This window comes from Marmota monax, unplaced genomic scaffold (assembly GCF_021218885.2).
Source record: "Marmota monax isolate L192 unplaced genomic scaffold, Marmota_monax_Labrador192_F-V1.1 WCK01_AAM20220418_F8-fsc00141, whole genome shotgun sequence".
NCBI lineage: Eukaryota > Metazoa > Chordata > Mammalia > Rodentia > Sciuridae > Marmota > Marmota monax.
In genome coordinates, this window is record NW_026692981.1 from 1,791,673 (window position 1) to 1,807,045 (window position 15,373).

A 15,373-nucleotide genomic window follows, 5' to 3' on the forward strand; every position below is an offset into this window, starting at 1 on the left:
AGCTTCCTGTCCTGACAGGATTGGGGGGAGAATGCAGCAACTTTGGGGAGATTCTAGAGGTTTCTTAATGAAAATAATTCATCTTGGGAACTTCTAGGCCCTAGATGCTGAAGATGATCTTGGTGTGCCATGTTTTGATAGGATGCATTAATGAATCTTAGGACGCAGTCACGGCCCAATTTATCTTTGTTGCTCTTAAAACAGAATGAGTGGGCTTGCCAAACAGTTTTCTCCTTACAAAAACCACACAAATTCACTGTGGAAAATTTGAAAAAATATTTTAAAGTTAAGACCACACATAATCCCATCACGTTGACAGAGCAATGGCATGTTGGTGTCTAATTAATCGTCCTTTTTCTGTTCACAAACACATGCATTTTTTTATAAAAATAGGACAATGCTGTGCATCTTTCCACACTTTATCATCATGACTGTCCACATTCCTGCAGACTCTCCCCAGCCTCTTTGATGCCCGCCTCCCTGACACCGTCTGCCCATGTCCAGACTTTATGGAGCCCATCTTGGGTTGACCTCTAAGTTGTTTCCAACCTTTCACTGTCCCAACCCCTGGCTGGGCAGATCAGCATGCAGCTCTATCTTGCACACTTTCTTAATGATTTCCTGAGGACAGACTCCTGGGTGTGTCATTGATGGGCCTGGTGAACACAGGGCTTAGGCCTTTGGTGCCCTCTGCCAAATTGTTCTTCAGGAAGCCAGTTCTTCATCCTATGAATAATGTACCCCAAGACACATTCACCTGCCCCTTTGCCAAGCCAAGGCCCTAATGCTTTTGTGTACAGCATATAAATCTGGGTTTTTTCACCTATGAGAATTCCTTAAAGCAAGGCTCATAACAATGCCATGAAAAAGACAGGCTCATCATGTTTTGAGGGACTCTCTGCATTCAACACCCTGAAAACTGTAAGCTCCTGAGCCCTGATCAGTTCAGAAATGCTGCATTAGGGAAAACTGAGAGCAGTATCCAAAAGGTCCTGGCAAAACGGGAGGTGTGGGGGTTTCCAAAACGTATTTCCCTGCTCTCTGTCTCCTACAGGTTTTGGAATCATTTTCAAATAAAACTGCCACTGACTCCACCCAACTGGAAGTCCTTCCTGATGCACTGCGGTTAGAGGGACCTGGGACTTCTCAGGTAGAGCACCCTGTGGATCTGGGAGACACTCTGCTGCTCTTTGTCACTTAAGTTAGCAGGCCCCTGACTTTCGGGGGTTGAGACAGAGTGAACAGTACAAGGATGCTAAAGTTTAAAAGAAAGTGAATAAAAGAGTGAGGGCATCCAGTCCAGGGGCCACACAAGCCTCAGTCAGGTTGACGTGAACACACAGCCATTAGTGAACAAAACAAAATCCATTCTGAGATGTCAGTGAGTGCTCAGAAATAAATCATGAGCACACAAGGATAGCAGCAGCAAAACAAAAGAGAAAATCTAAAGACGGAGTAAGATGGGAACCATTCCCTCCGCGTCCTGTAGACCTCTGGCTTCTCTGGAGTGGAGGAGGGGAGCTTGTCTGGTACACATGGAAGGGGCCACTCTGTCTGTGGCTTGAGGTGTCCTTTCATCAGACGAGTTACACACTGTTTCCAAATGCACGTGATGGGAAGGACCACACAGTCTTCCTATGGAGTCAGTCTCCCCTTGACTCTTGCTTTTGTTTATTTGTTCCACAGACAGCGACTGATCCCTTCACATTTTCCATCAATAAGCTGGTGACGGTTCCTCCCCATAGATGATGAGTCCCTTCAACTAGAGACTATTGCTTGGCCAGCCCCGTGCTTAGCACGCACCCAGTGCGATCATGACTTCAAGCAAGAAAGGAGCACATGCATCTTTCTCTCCCACTGTCAGTGAGACTTGCCTCTTAGATAGGCTCCCGTTGTCTTTACCGATAAAGTTAAAGGTCAAGTCGGAGCTTCTTTTACATCCTTCTCAGTTGCAAAGCCCTGAATCCACACTGTAGTCTAGCACAGGCGCAGGGTTAGGTCTTCTGGGCATGATCCTAAGCTAGAGGGCATGCTAAGGAGGCCCACTAGGCTGCACCACAGGTCACGCTTGTAAGCACTGGCTTGGGCTGAGTGGGCAGTGGGTGGTGGCCATGTGGACCTTATGAGCCACACAGGAGAGCCATGCCACATATGGGCAGCCACCCAGCAAAGTGCAAAGGGTCCGAAGTCGCATCCCAGTTCACATCCTAGATTCTCCCTCACCATAAAGCAGCTCTAGAGCTCAAACTACGTGCAAGAACGAAGATGTGTCCAATGCAACAAGAAAAGGGCAGTATGGAGATAAGGTTCAGTGGTTGTTCATTAGCAATCTCTTTCACTCACAGGGATGCCAGAGCACATGAAGAATTCAAGAATTTACCTGCTCCACCTTGATACAGGTTTATCCCAGAGAAACTACGCTTTATCACATAAGCATCGGATGTCATGCTGCCTTCATGAGATGTTTACAAAACTTGTGGATCACTACGCGGATACGCAAATATATTTTTCTGGGGGTGTTGCTCAGTGCCAGATTATATGCTTAGATGCATGAAGTACTGGGTTCCCATATATATATATATATATATATATATATATATATATATATATATATATATAAATTATATATAATTAATATATATGTTAATCTCACCCATAATTCTCAATAGAAGGAAACAATGAATCCAATAGGAACAAGCCATGTATGCAAAACAAGGCATAACAAATTGAGATATGAATCCAAGCATAGAAGAAACAGGAAAAATAAAGTTTTAAAAAAATTTAAATTTTCAAAAAAAATTCATTTTCCTGAAACAGTGAGTAACCCTCTTCTAAACTCTTAAAAACATTGTTTCAAATGGTGCAAATGGGCAACTGATTTGCCTGTTTTTGTTAATGACTGTAGATTTTTATGATATTCATATAATTATTTGGGACATAGAAATTAATTTCTAGAAAAATATGATTGTTAAGTAGATTTCTGTCTTACGTGTTGATGTTTCCAATGCACATCACTGATTTGAAAAATCAAAACCTGTTTTTTGATTATATATTCTACCTCTTTAATTCTTAAGATTCCAGAATGTGGTGGAATTTGTCTCCTTAAATCTTGGCAATTGCAACACTGGACATCTGCTTCCTATTGACACCAATAGAGCTTGATTCTTCTGGTTGACCTCACATATTTTGCAGAGCAGAAATGTTTGGAATCCAGGAAATATTTTTTTGTGATTTACACTATATAGTAATATATTCACTTATCACTAAAAATAAATGTAACATTTGTCAATAGAATCTATGTTAAAATTCATATAATGACTGAATAAAAGATTATTTTAAAATGCAAGTGTGGCTTCTCACCACTAGGTCTATCTACGCCCAGGCTATCTGTCCAGTTCTCTCCTCCCGATATCCAGTTCCTTGGGGTCACCAGAACCTCAAGCCGTCAACCATGCTCTGTCCCCATGTCCTCACTTCCCTCCTTGCTCTTCTTCCTGTGCCCCCACATCCTCACTCTCCTCCTCTCATGTCTCATATCTCACTTCTATGAGCCAAATGAAAAGCTGCAAAATCATCCTTTATCTTTGCTCTCACACCCACTCTGCTGACAGCTCCTGTCACCTCCACCTTCAAAACATGACCAGGTCTGACCACTTCCCACCACTTCTGCCTCCAAGAGCTGGAGAGGAAGGAGACCCAGGAGGGTGGTTGGCAGGAGGGGCTGATTCCCTTCATGGGGACCTGCCAAATCCAGAAAAAGCCAACCAGCTCAATGCTGCGGAACTCGTTCAGAGGGGCTCACGGGGGCACTGGGGAAGCCATTTGCTGGGAAATGCCTCTCGGGTGCAGAGCCTTAGTGTGCAGCCACCCAACGGTGCCAGGAAGCTGCCAGCAGCAGGGTCTGATGCTCACTGAGAAACCCTGTGCTTCTGGAGCATGGCAAGCAGCTGTCGCTGGCCAGGAGGAGGAGACTGTCCTTACTGGTGCCCCTGCAGCCCTCGGCATACAGGGCTTCCCTTCGTACCACAGCGGGCAGAGAAGCAGATGAGGATTTGCAAACAGGCAATGAAAAGTCAGTCCGGAGCGAGAAACAGGAACTGGCAACGACACCGACATGATGAGACACGTGGGTGTTCTAGGGTCACCACTAGAGGAACAGTAAGGAAGGGGTGGCCACAAATGGGATAACTTTAAAATATTCATCTGAAAGATGCCAACAAAAGAGAAAGACCACCCATGACAGGGGTGTTTTGGGAAACAAGAATTTCTGATGGTTGAGGTTCGAATGGTCCCACCCAAACTCCTGTTGGAGGCCCACAGTGAGGTAGTGAGAGGGGCCCACTGAGAGGCCACCGGCTCAGGACTGGGTGGGCCCAGCAGTGGCTCCTTGGCATGCTTGCTTTCTCCCCCATGACACCCTCTGCCATCACACGGCCCAGCAGGAGGGTCCTCACCAGACGCCACACAGATGCCCTCGCCATGCTCCCAGACTTCCAGGACCAGGAGCTAACGAAACCTCTGTCCTTTATAAAGCACCCAGAATGCAGTATTCGTTCAACACGTGAAGATCCATTCATTCCACCACGTTCACTGAAGAAAGGAGAGAAGTTATAGGATCATCTCAGTGCATGTGCAGAAAGCATTTGGCAAATGTTTTCGTATCCATCCATATAAGGGAACTTTCTCCAAAAGAGAATAAAAGATAAATAAGAAGAAAAGAAACAAATCACTCCTGCAAAGAGAGACAAATAGACCAAGATAGCAGAATGGAAGGTACAGAAACTAACCCAGGCATCTGTGGCACCTTCTTAGAGACAGCGCAGGCAAACGGTGGTTAAAAAGAGGGCGGGCACACTGGTGTCCACGTGGGATGAGGGACAGGGCATTAGCCGGACCAGGGGAGCTGGCAGACATTTTCTGTGACATGAAAGGTGTTGTCATGGAGGTGCTGGGGAAGGGCGGCTCGTTGGTGCACAGACCAGCTCGCCCATCCCTGCACCCGTGTCCGCTGATGGCAACGTCTTATTTAGTTTTACGGCTTGTTGAGAAAGCACGTAAGCACTCCTCTCTTGTTGCTCTTCTTGATCCAGATTTTCAGGGCACCCCTTGCACATCCGTCGAGAACTTTAAGATCAGTTTGTCACACTCCAAATTGTTTGTGAAAATGGTACCAGAAAAATTATTATTAGCAGCTTCCCTTCCCTGTCTAGATGAACTGGGAGGAAGGACGGCGAGATGGGGGGGGGGGGCGTGGTGAGGCCTGGCCTAACGGCAGTGGAGGTGCTGAACGAGGACGGAGAGACCCCCGTGGACACATGCAGATGTGCCGCCTGCACAGGTGAAATGCTCAAGGGGGTGTGCAGACCCCGACCTGACTGATATTTTCTTTGATGACCCAGGTCTAAGACCCCAACTGGCCTCTGCTCACTGCCAGCCCACAGAGAGGAAAGCAAAGTTTACTTCCTCCAAACTGTGGCATTTCTACCCACCCTCTTTTTTCCTTCTTTTTCTTTTCTTTTTCCTTCCTTTTATGTATCTGTTGTGGTCTGGATCTTCACTGTCCACCCAAAGCATGAGTGTCAGGCAGGGCGGCAATGTTCAGAACTGAAAGGACTGGCTTACAGGGCTCTGCCTCCCTGGGCCACTGCTCCAGTGAAGACTGATAATTGACTGACTTGCTGGGAGGTGTAACACCAAGGTGGGGTGGTGGGGCGTGGCCTTGGGGACTATATCTGTCCCTCACCCTGCCCCCTCTGTTTCTCTCTTGCCGCTTCCTGGCGCCTGAGCTGAGCAGCTGTCCTTCTGGCGAGACGTGCTGCCTTAGAGCCCTGGCCATTGGCCTGAGACCTCTGAAACCAAATAAGACAAACCCTCTCCCTCTAAGTTCTTCTTGTGAGGTGTTTTGGTCACAGCCACAAAACTCTGATTAACACGATATCTAAATCCTGCTTTTGACATGTTAGAAGCAATTAAATCAATCCATTAATTTCTCGTGTATACAAGCAAGTGAGCAGGTAATGTTTACAGAGCTTTGTGTTATCATTTGACAGATCATAATCAGCTTAAGAAACTTCGAGGGTTTCAACTGCAGCTGGTAATTATTCCAATTGAAAAACTTTTCAGTTATGTAAATAAACATTAGAAACGTCTTCCCCAGGGAAGACAGATATAAATTATAACAAGAAGTGTACAAGATGGAAAGAAACTAATAATGAAAGTTTGTCATGGAATATAAAAGATCTGAAGAATTGGGAAGACATACTTTCCGGGATAGAAATATTCTGTGCTGTATTGATTCCTAAAATTAATGAAATCTCAATAAAAAGCACTCCTACAATAAATAGTAAAATGTAAGCAATGAAATAGAAAAAATGGCAAAGGAGATGAAGAGAAAATTGTCTAAGGAATACAATCGGCCAATCAATAAATGAAAAGAAACTTAAATTTAATAATAGGTGCACCAACAAAAGTATACGAGAGGTGATTTACAAAATTATCATTTTTAACTTTTTTTTAAACTGGGTATTGAACCCAGGGTTACTTTTACCACTGAGACACATCCCCAGCTCTTTTTATTCTTTTATTTTGAGACAGGGTCTCTCTAAATTGTTGAGGATGACCTCAAATTTGTAATCCTCCTGCCTCAGCCTCCAAACTTGCTGGGATTATAAATGTGTGCCACTGCGCCTAGCTAGAATTATATTTATAAAGTTTAGGTCACACAAATTTCTATCAACTAAGAAATAGAGTAGAACACATTATGTAGTTATAAACAGTGAGGTAACTCTGTATTTATGGATCTAGAAAAGTATAGTACATGGTTTTAAAAAATTAAAAGTAACAAGAAATATCACTTTTATGTTAAAATGACACTATATATAATAATGTGTGTATGTCCAAGGAAGAACATCTGGAGTATTCACATCAGTTTATCAACAGGGAGCAGACAGATGGGCAAGAAGGGAATGGGATCCGCCACTTGCTTTATATACTTCCGTGCTGTTTAAGTGGATTTTAAAAAAGCATTCTTGTATTCACTGTGTAATGAGTAAAAAAAAATAGTAATATAGGATTTTAGATTCTAACTGCAGCCCTTTAGTTCAGCTATATTCCAGCATTCATTCCCAGCTTTATTCAACATTGCATCGTAGATATTCTATATTTTCTTGGACATAATTTTTCTCCTATTATTACTGTTAAAAAATTCAGGCCTTTGTGATATTATTGTTATGAGTATTTATTGATTGATACTGGAATTGAACCAAGGGGCACCTAACTACTTACTGAGCTTCATCTCCAGTCTTTTTTTTTTTTTTTTCTTGAGCCTGGGTCTTGCCTCAGCCTCCTGAGGTGCTTGGATTGCAGGCCTGGGCCACCCCACCTGCCTTAATATTTCACATTCTAAATGAGCCTTAACTTCAACTTTTCTTCTATTGTTGAACACTGAACAATCTTTTGAAGACTGTTATTCATATACCAGTATGCATTACATTTTTCATATTTTGGGTTGTTTTCTTGCAATAGAATACTTGAAGCTGGGTTGCTGGATGAGGCTGTATGAACAATTGCAGCTTTGGGTAGCATCTCCGGTCTTCCAGAGAAAGTACAGGCATATAATACCCGGACCCCTCCTGAGCCACGATCACATGTTGTTCCCCAGAGCTCCAAGATGTTACTGCAGAAACCCCCTGTGCTGCTTGCAAATATCACTCATACAGATTTCTCTCTTTAAATGCCCCCAATATCTTTAGATCCGTCGTGTTTTCTGAAAAAACAGCAACAGCAAACTCTTTAAGGAAGCTTTTTTTTTTAATTGGCACAAACTATTTATACAGAAGGGTGGGTTTCATTGGGGGCATATTTTTATATACATAAAAACGTGATTTATCAGTTTCGCTCCCCACTCTTCCCTGATCCTCTTCTTCTGCCCTAATGGCCTCCTTCTACTTTAGTGCCACCTCTGTTTATTCCTCCTGGCCGCCATATGAAAGAAAACAAGATATTTTTCTTAGTATAACCAAAATATGAAAAAGGATATCAGAACTCCGCCTCCCTGTTATGCCCGTACATTATTATTTTAGCAAAGTCAAGGCTCCTTAGCCCAAGGAGACAGGCAATCCAGCTGGGTAGGGACCTGGCCTTCTCCTGCAGACGCACCGCGCTGGGACCATTCGGCGCCCGCACCCTGCAGCGAGGCGCGCGGCCGGCAGGGGGCGGAGCAGCACCGCAGCGCAGCCAGCCGCTCCCCAGCCTTGCGCGCTGCGGTCCGCGGTGGCCGGGTCTGGCGCTGCCTTCAGCAGGCGACTGCAGAGGGCGGCTGCATGCACCGAGCCTCCCCACAGCACCTGCCCTCTCGCTTGCGCCCTGCGGCTCCCGCGGCGAGGGTGGTTGGCCCTGCCCTGACGCCTGTGCGACAGATGGCTTCACCTGTGGGGTGAAGAGCACCTAAGCGAGGCGTGCAGCCCTTTCCAGGAGGACCTGGGCGCGCACCATGCCTGGTCCTTCCTTCCTGATCCCAACTTCGGGTTCCCTGTAGGAGGACAAAAGGTTTTAAAACTCCCCTTCCTCGCTCCCATCCCTCACCCAACACGTGGAGACCCTTCCGCAGCAGCGCGCCCCGCCACCAGGCGTCTCCATCTGCAGCTCCCCAGGCCTCTCCCACCCCAGCGCCGCGCTGCGTAGCCTGGCAAGGAGCCCTCTGCCCGGATTCTAAAGCCCCCCGCGACCCAGGGCGGCTGTGACCCTCAGCATGGCCTCCGCAGAGACCCCCTGCCCCTCACGAAGACATGCGGAGAAGTTGCCCCACACCCTCAGATCTGCCCGCGACCCAGGTTTACCATCCCAGGAAGTTCTTAAGAAGGGGGGCTTTCCTAACTTGCCAGAGAGTTTAAACTCGCTTTACTGGATAAAGCAGTTCATTTCTTGTCGGTCCCTCCCCGTTTCTTTCCAGACTCTGCATCTTTGGGCCAACCAGAATGAAGAAGGGGCCCGTGTCTAAGACACTCAACACCTCGCCACCGACTGACCCAGCACAAAACTAGACTCCCTGAACTTTGAAATACCACCTTGTAAAGGGTGGGTTCTTAGTGCCGGCCTCGGCCTCAGTCCTTGGGTGGGTGGGAGTTGGGCCGTTTTGGTTTTCTACTTACAGACTTTAAAAACCAAGCTGGGTGTGTTGCACCTATCTGTGTAACCACAAAGATCACACCCTGAAGGGCGTAGGCCCCTGAGAGAGCACATCTGTGAATAACCACATGACACTCAGGTGGCCTTAGGAGCTGTTCTAGGCAGATTTTTCTCTGCTATGACCAAAAGTCCTGACAAGAACCATTAGAGGAGGAAAAGCTTATTTTGGGGCCGTAGTTTCAGTCCACAGATGGCGACTCTTTTGCTCTGAGTTTGAAGGGAGGCAGAACATCAAGGCATAACAATGAGGTGGAGGAAAGCAGCACAGGACAGGGCACCAGGAAGCAGAGAGAGATTCCCCTCACCAGGGACAAAATATACCCCCAAAGCACACCCCAATGACCCACCTCCTGCAGCCATACCCCACCTGCCTACTCACCACCCAGTTAACCTCTACTAGGTTAAGACCTTCTAACCCAAGCATTTCACCTCTAACTGTTGTGTTGTCTCACATGTGAGCTTTCTGGGGACACAATATCTCAGTCATAACAGGAGCAAAGGCCAGAATTTTTCTGTGTGAAGCCCAACCAATATGACCCTACAAACATCTTGACTCCATGAAAATAGCATTTGCAGAGCTGATCACTTCAGTGGGTGCCATGAACTCCGGAAGACAGGGCTGGTTCCACAGTAAAACCCTCATGTATCCCTTGACGAAGAAAATCTAGGGCCACAGTTAATTTGCCTCCACAAAACAGGTAGAATTTTTATAAGGTCAAGAAATGAAGCTGTGTTTCCAGGGGCCAGTATTTCCTCAGGGGAAAAAAAAAAAGAAAATATCAGTCTCCTCACAAGCCAAATTGAACATTCCATTCAGCAGACAGACGTTATTAAGCATTGAATTCAATGAGACCTTTGGGCCACAGTGACCAGGACATTTGTGACAACAGCAACTCTGAGTCCCCACTGTCCAAACCCACCCACTCAAGTCCCACAGCCCGGCTGCATCTCCACAGAATGTCAGTGCATTCTGTAAGTGGCACATGTCTAGTAATAATTACTGTTATCACGTCATCACGGCTACTGTTTACAAAGCATTGACAAAGCCAGACACGAGTCAACAAATTACCCAGAAAATGTGGCATTTCGGTTTCTGCCCCCAAACTACCATTCTGACTTGAGTCCCATCTGGAATTTATTCTCCCTATTAAAAGAACAAAACTCCAAACTTCATTCTCACAGTGACTTGGGGCAGAAAAGGCACAACTGGGAGAAAAAGGGTGTTCAGATTCAGGAGAAAGCACAAGGCCGCACAATTGGGCAAAGAAAGGAGAGATCCTTCCCAGGATTCAAAAAAAAAAAAAAATTCTAGGCTGATATTTGCAGAGGTTATTGGAAAAGAAAAAACTCTGTAGGAATATAATTGCAAAACTTACAGTGCCACACCACAATGAAAATGTTCTTTGATGCATAATTAGGTAGTTTTAGCACTGCTTGAAGCTTAGCCTCTGTGGAGTAATCTTTGGAGACAGAGGAAGTATAAACTGGGTAGCCAAGGAAAAGAGACGCTCATATCAGAGCAGAGCAGAGCCCATTCTCAATGCCATATCCAGCCCAGAATTTCCATCAGTTTATTTTGGAAATGAATGAGTGATTCACACTAGAAATTCATGGTGTCATTTACAGTTCGTCATCTGCAGACTGTCCCAGACTTAACATGATTCAACTCACGATTTTTTTTTTACTTTAAAATGGTACAAAAGCATATTCAGATAAGCATTTTTTTCACCTTCATTATAGTATGTGATATATTGATACACCCCACATTTTGCTATAAAATCGGTTGCGTTAGATGAGTTTACTTAACTGCAGGCTACAGGAGTGTGTGGAGCACGCTTCAGGTAGGCTGACCTGAGCTATGATGTTCGGTAGGCGAGATATGGTAAATGCAGTTTTGAAAATGTATTTTTAAATTGCAATGGGTTGATTGGGATGCAACCCCACCCTAAGTCAAGGAGCAGCTGTGTGGAATGTGTGAGGTCCTTGTAAGGACACTTTCACTGACTCTCACCCCAGAGTGTGGGTTCGGTCATTCTCAACTTCCGTATTGGCTCAGGATTTGGAGAACCCTTGCGTGGTGGAAGGTGAGATGGCGCCTTTGAGGGGATCTGCTCACACTTAGCACTCTGGGCCTGGCTGGGGTGGATTGGGGAAGTGAGCAGGGGCTTCTCTTCCTTCTGGAGTGCCTCATGACCATTTCCTGGGTACTCCTCTCCACTGATCTAACTCACATGGAGATTTTCTTCCTTTGCTTTTGTCAAGACCCCAAACATCCTCAACACTGGCCCACGGGGGACCCCAGCCTTCACCCAGCTGCACCTGTCTTTCCTTCTCCAAACCCCACCACTCCACACACCTCAGCTCTTACTCAATGGCCTGTCATTTAAGGTGACCTCTGTAGACTTGGAGGTCAGAAACTGCTCTTGTCTTCTGTGGTCACATTGTGTAACACAGTGGCCTTTTCAACCAAAGCTAATTAGTGTAACACTAACACTTATTAAACCCTATGCATACCAGTACTCTGCATAACCGTATATTGCAAGCTTGTAGAGTGCTCCTGGGTTTCCAGAAGTCCCGGGCCGTGCAGCTGTGCAGCTAGGTGAGGTGGAGGCTCCCTGGTGCTCAAGAACGAGTCTGCAGCAGGCCTGGGTTTGGGGGGAACCAGGGCAGAGGATTAAACAAGCAGTCTCTCCCTCTGTCCTTCCCCACCGGGTGCCTGCTGCCTTCTCTCCACTGAGAGGTCCCTGCTCGCCTCTGTGGGATAGCTGTCTGGGTCTGAGGACACACGCGGGGCTTTTATTTTACCAGCTGCAGGCAGACCAGTCAGGATGTTTCAGATTCTTGGGGCTTTCAAAGATGGGTCATGTCAACAATGCTGTCCTCTTAGGACATCAAAGAGTATTAGTGGGTTTCCGGATTTCATTCAGAGCATCTTCCTGACATGCGGAAAGTTAAAATGCAAATTAGTACCTTCCAGATTGCAAATGTAAGACAACAATGACACTAACTATTAAAATGTCATTATTAAGGACTGTTTTTATCCAGGGCTTTCTATTGACTTGAAAAGTCAAATTGACTTTCAATTTCAGTCAAAATACTGTTTGGTTGGTTGATTTGTTTTGCTTCCAGGGATTGAACCCTTTACCACTGAGTCACCTCCCCAGCCCTTTTTATTTTTATTTTTTTTATTTTGAGACAGGCTCTTGCTAAGTTGCTTAGAGCTTTGCTAAATTGCTGAGGCTGGCCCCAAACTTTCGATCTTCCTGCCTCAGCCTTCTGAGTTGCTGGGATTATAGGTGTGTGTCACTAAGCCCAGCAAAACGCTAAGTTTTTAATAAGCATTGCATCATTTAATCACCAAAAAACAATCCCCATAAAGTGGGCATTTATTAATGGTGCAACCTCCAATGAGTTATTTAGCCCGCTGAGCTTCAGTTTGCAGGGGTGCACAATGGAGGTAGTGGAGAGAGCAGTGAACCTTACTTCATAAAGCTGTTAGGATGATGAATTACATAATCCACACACTGGGTTTAGCTGGGCATCCAAAACAAGGTAAAGCCCACAAAGGCTTTGGTCTCCTCCCTGTTTTACAGGTCAGGAATCTGAGGCCCAAAGTAATTAAGCCTCTCGCTCAAGGTCACATAGCTGAGCTCAGAACCTCAAATGAAGTCCGTTAACCACGCTATGAACTGCTTGGCTCGGTTAATTGATTAATTAAATTATGTGTTTCCTCCTGGCTATACCATATACTCTGCTGGAGCACGGAGCTGCAAAGATCAAGGCCAGTTAATATGTCCCTCCTGGCCATCCAGATACTAAGGGAAGGCCATGGATGGATGGGCTGTGGATGAGCACTGTATATCCATCAGAATAAACCCAGCTCTACCTCAGTGGCCCTAGGTAGGGTGGCTCTGGGTCCTGCCACGCTCAACAAGCCAGTCGGCTTACAGCTGTCCTCCTGGTGTAATTATCAACAGCGCCTCCCACTATGTGTTTGGGTCAATGATACCGTTGATTTACCCTTGGCCACCCATGGGTAAATGATGCCATGGAGGTATTATCTTCAGTACAAAGAGGCACCATGTTATAATCTATTGGTCCCTTGCCCGTGTAACAGCCATGTCCTGCACACCTGGATTTCCCTCCCTACCCCTCTTGGCTGTCTGCTTTACAGGCCAGTCTTCCCTCCTTGAACGTCTCCCTCCCTCCTTCCCAGCTCTTCTGGTTTCAGACAGTCGGCTGTGGCATGAGGTGTCCTGATTCTGCGGCCTGGCTCCCCCTCCCACTCTGTGGCAGGTCCCTGCAGGGCTCCCCAGGCCACAGCATCCGTCTGTGGATTGGAAGAAGAGGCTGGACCTCAGGGGCTGAAATAATGCAGTGCTTGGATGGAGTTAGCTGCTGCTAGTCACTTACTGTCCCTCTGTGGGAACCAACGAGATCCTGCAAAGAAGCCAGGGCCCTTCCCAGATGTGTCTCAGCCCTCCCAGTGAGGCACCAGGGCTCACGGGAAGCAGGACAGGGATCCCTGTGTAATAATGTAGCAAAACGAGGCTGAAGGCCATGTGCCCTACAGCCAGGGGAAGCCTGTGGGTGGGATTGGGAGTAGCCCCGCCCTCTTTGTGACACATCAGCCACCAGGGCTCCACTCCCTCTTTTCTCATGGTCCTGCATTTTTCTTGGGCTCTAAGACTGTGCTATTAAATCTCAAAGCCCCCGAGTTTCCTTCTCAGTTTCACCCATTTCTCCCCAGCATCCAGAGGTAGAACACATATAAAAACTCAGAGTATATAATAAGTAATGGAATTGTTAATGTAGGGGATGATTATGTGACTATCATTTTTACGACATCTAAGCTCTAGATTGGGATCTTCAACCTACGCTAGTGAGCTGCATAGCGTAGGCCAAGCCCAAGGTTTCACAGAGCTGAAACCTTGGCAATTAGTGGATTAAGGGGTCCTCGGGCAGAAGCCCACCCTGGTGGCCTTGCTAGTGTAGTGTCTCTAACACTCGCATGTCTCAGTCTCTGCTCAGCCTCCCCTTGTGCTGACACTGGCTTTGAACTTGCCAGCCTCCTGTCCCAGCCTCCTGAGCTGCTGGGATTTAAGCGCACATCACCGTGCTGGGCTCAGCCTGCCCGGTCAGGGAGCTGCTTTCTGGGGGCCGCCACCTGGGCAGTGTGAAGACTGTTCCGAGTGGTGAGCAGGCGTCTTGCCACTGCCACCCTCTCCTCTCTTGCTAAGGGTGCCTGAGGTCCTCTTTGCTGAAACACTCTCTCCCTCTCTCAGTACCCATGGACGGGGTGCGCCTGGCCCTCTCCTCCCTCCAGCCATGGGCACATGACTGAAGCTGCACCTCGCCTGGCTAATGGAGACCACGGCCCCGATTTGAGCTTGACAGCAGAAGTTCTGAGATTCAGGCTGGGCCACAGGGAAGAGCTGCCGCCCTCCTGTGGAGGTCATCTTTGTCCCTGGAGATGAAGCCAATGAATGCAAGCGAAGGAGAGCTGAGGAGAGGAGAAGGCAGACTTCTCACTCAGCTGCACCTGACGCCCGCCACGCCGTCACCAAGCCTTAGGTTGAGGCCTATTGTATGCTTTGCTGTTCTACGTTTCTGTCACTTAGGACCCAAAGGGTTCTGGTTAGTGCAACAAGGAAATGGGTTGTCCCTCTGGAAAGGTCTACATCTTGACATCTTCAGCCCAAAGAGATGGATTTGTGGGGTAGGATTTCGGTCCTCAACGTCTAGCCCAGGTGGCCAGCATAGTTTTGAAGTGGAGATAGGATCTGTGGACACTCAACCCATCTCTCTGTGGCCGAGACTGGCCGGACTCAAAGGACTGTCCTGGTTTGCCCAAGCCTGAAGGTCGGCTCCAAGTCTGAAGAGGCAGCCAGCCTGCGTGATCCCCCTGTGAGAAGGGTCTCGCTGAGGCTGCTGGATGTGCCCATCAGCCCAGCCAGCAGTGTAGCCCCTGCTGTCAGAACCCAGAGTGTCACTCATGAGACAGCCGCGGAGGCAGCGTGACCTGGAAATGCCGTCTCTTATCTGCCCTCCCTGTGCTTGGATGTCAGGCCGCTGGACTTGGCAGGAAGACCCTTTTTCTGAAAGCTACAATGGCTCTTCAGCTATAAGACGAATGAGTTCTGGGGTCTAACACACAGTTGACAGTACTGTGTCATCTACTTGAAAT

General features: G+C 47.1%; 1 protein-coding gene across 9 annotated transcripts in view; it reads left to right on the forward strand.

Moving 5' to 3' along the window:
• Window positions 1-3,346, forward strand: part of LOC124097811 (cytidine monophosphate-N-acetylneuraminic acid hydroxylase) — a 74,022-nt gene extending 70,676 nt beyond the window's left edge. For 7 of the 9 annotated variants that reach the window (XM_046452360.2, XM_046452363.2, XM_058582008.1 and 4 more), the window contains 2 exons: window positions 1,055-1,150; window positions 1,687-3,346. In XM_046452360.2, coding sequence (XP_046308316.1) covers window positions 1,055-1,130 — 76 coding nt within the window. In that variant the 3' untranslated portion in view covers window positions 1,131-1,150; window positions 1,687-3,346. The remainder of the gene's footprint in view (window positions 1-1,054; window positions 1,151-1,686) is intronic. The other 2 variants (XR_006853381.2, XM_046452361.2) reach the window with 2 other exon arrangements.
• Window positions 3,347-15,373: the final 12,027 nt, after the last annotated feature.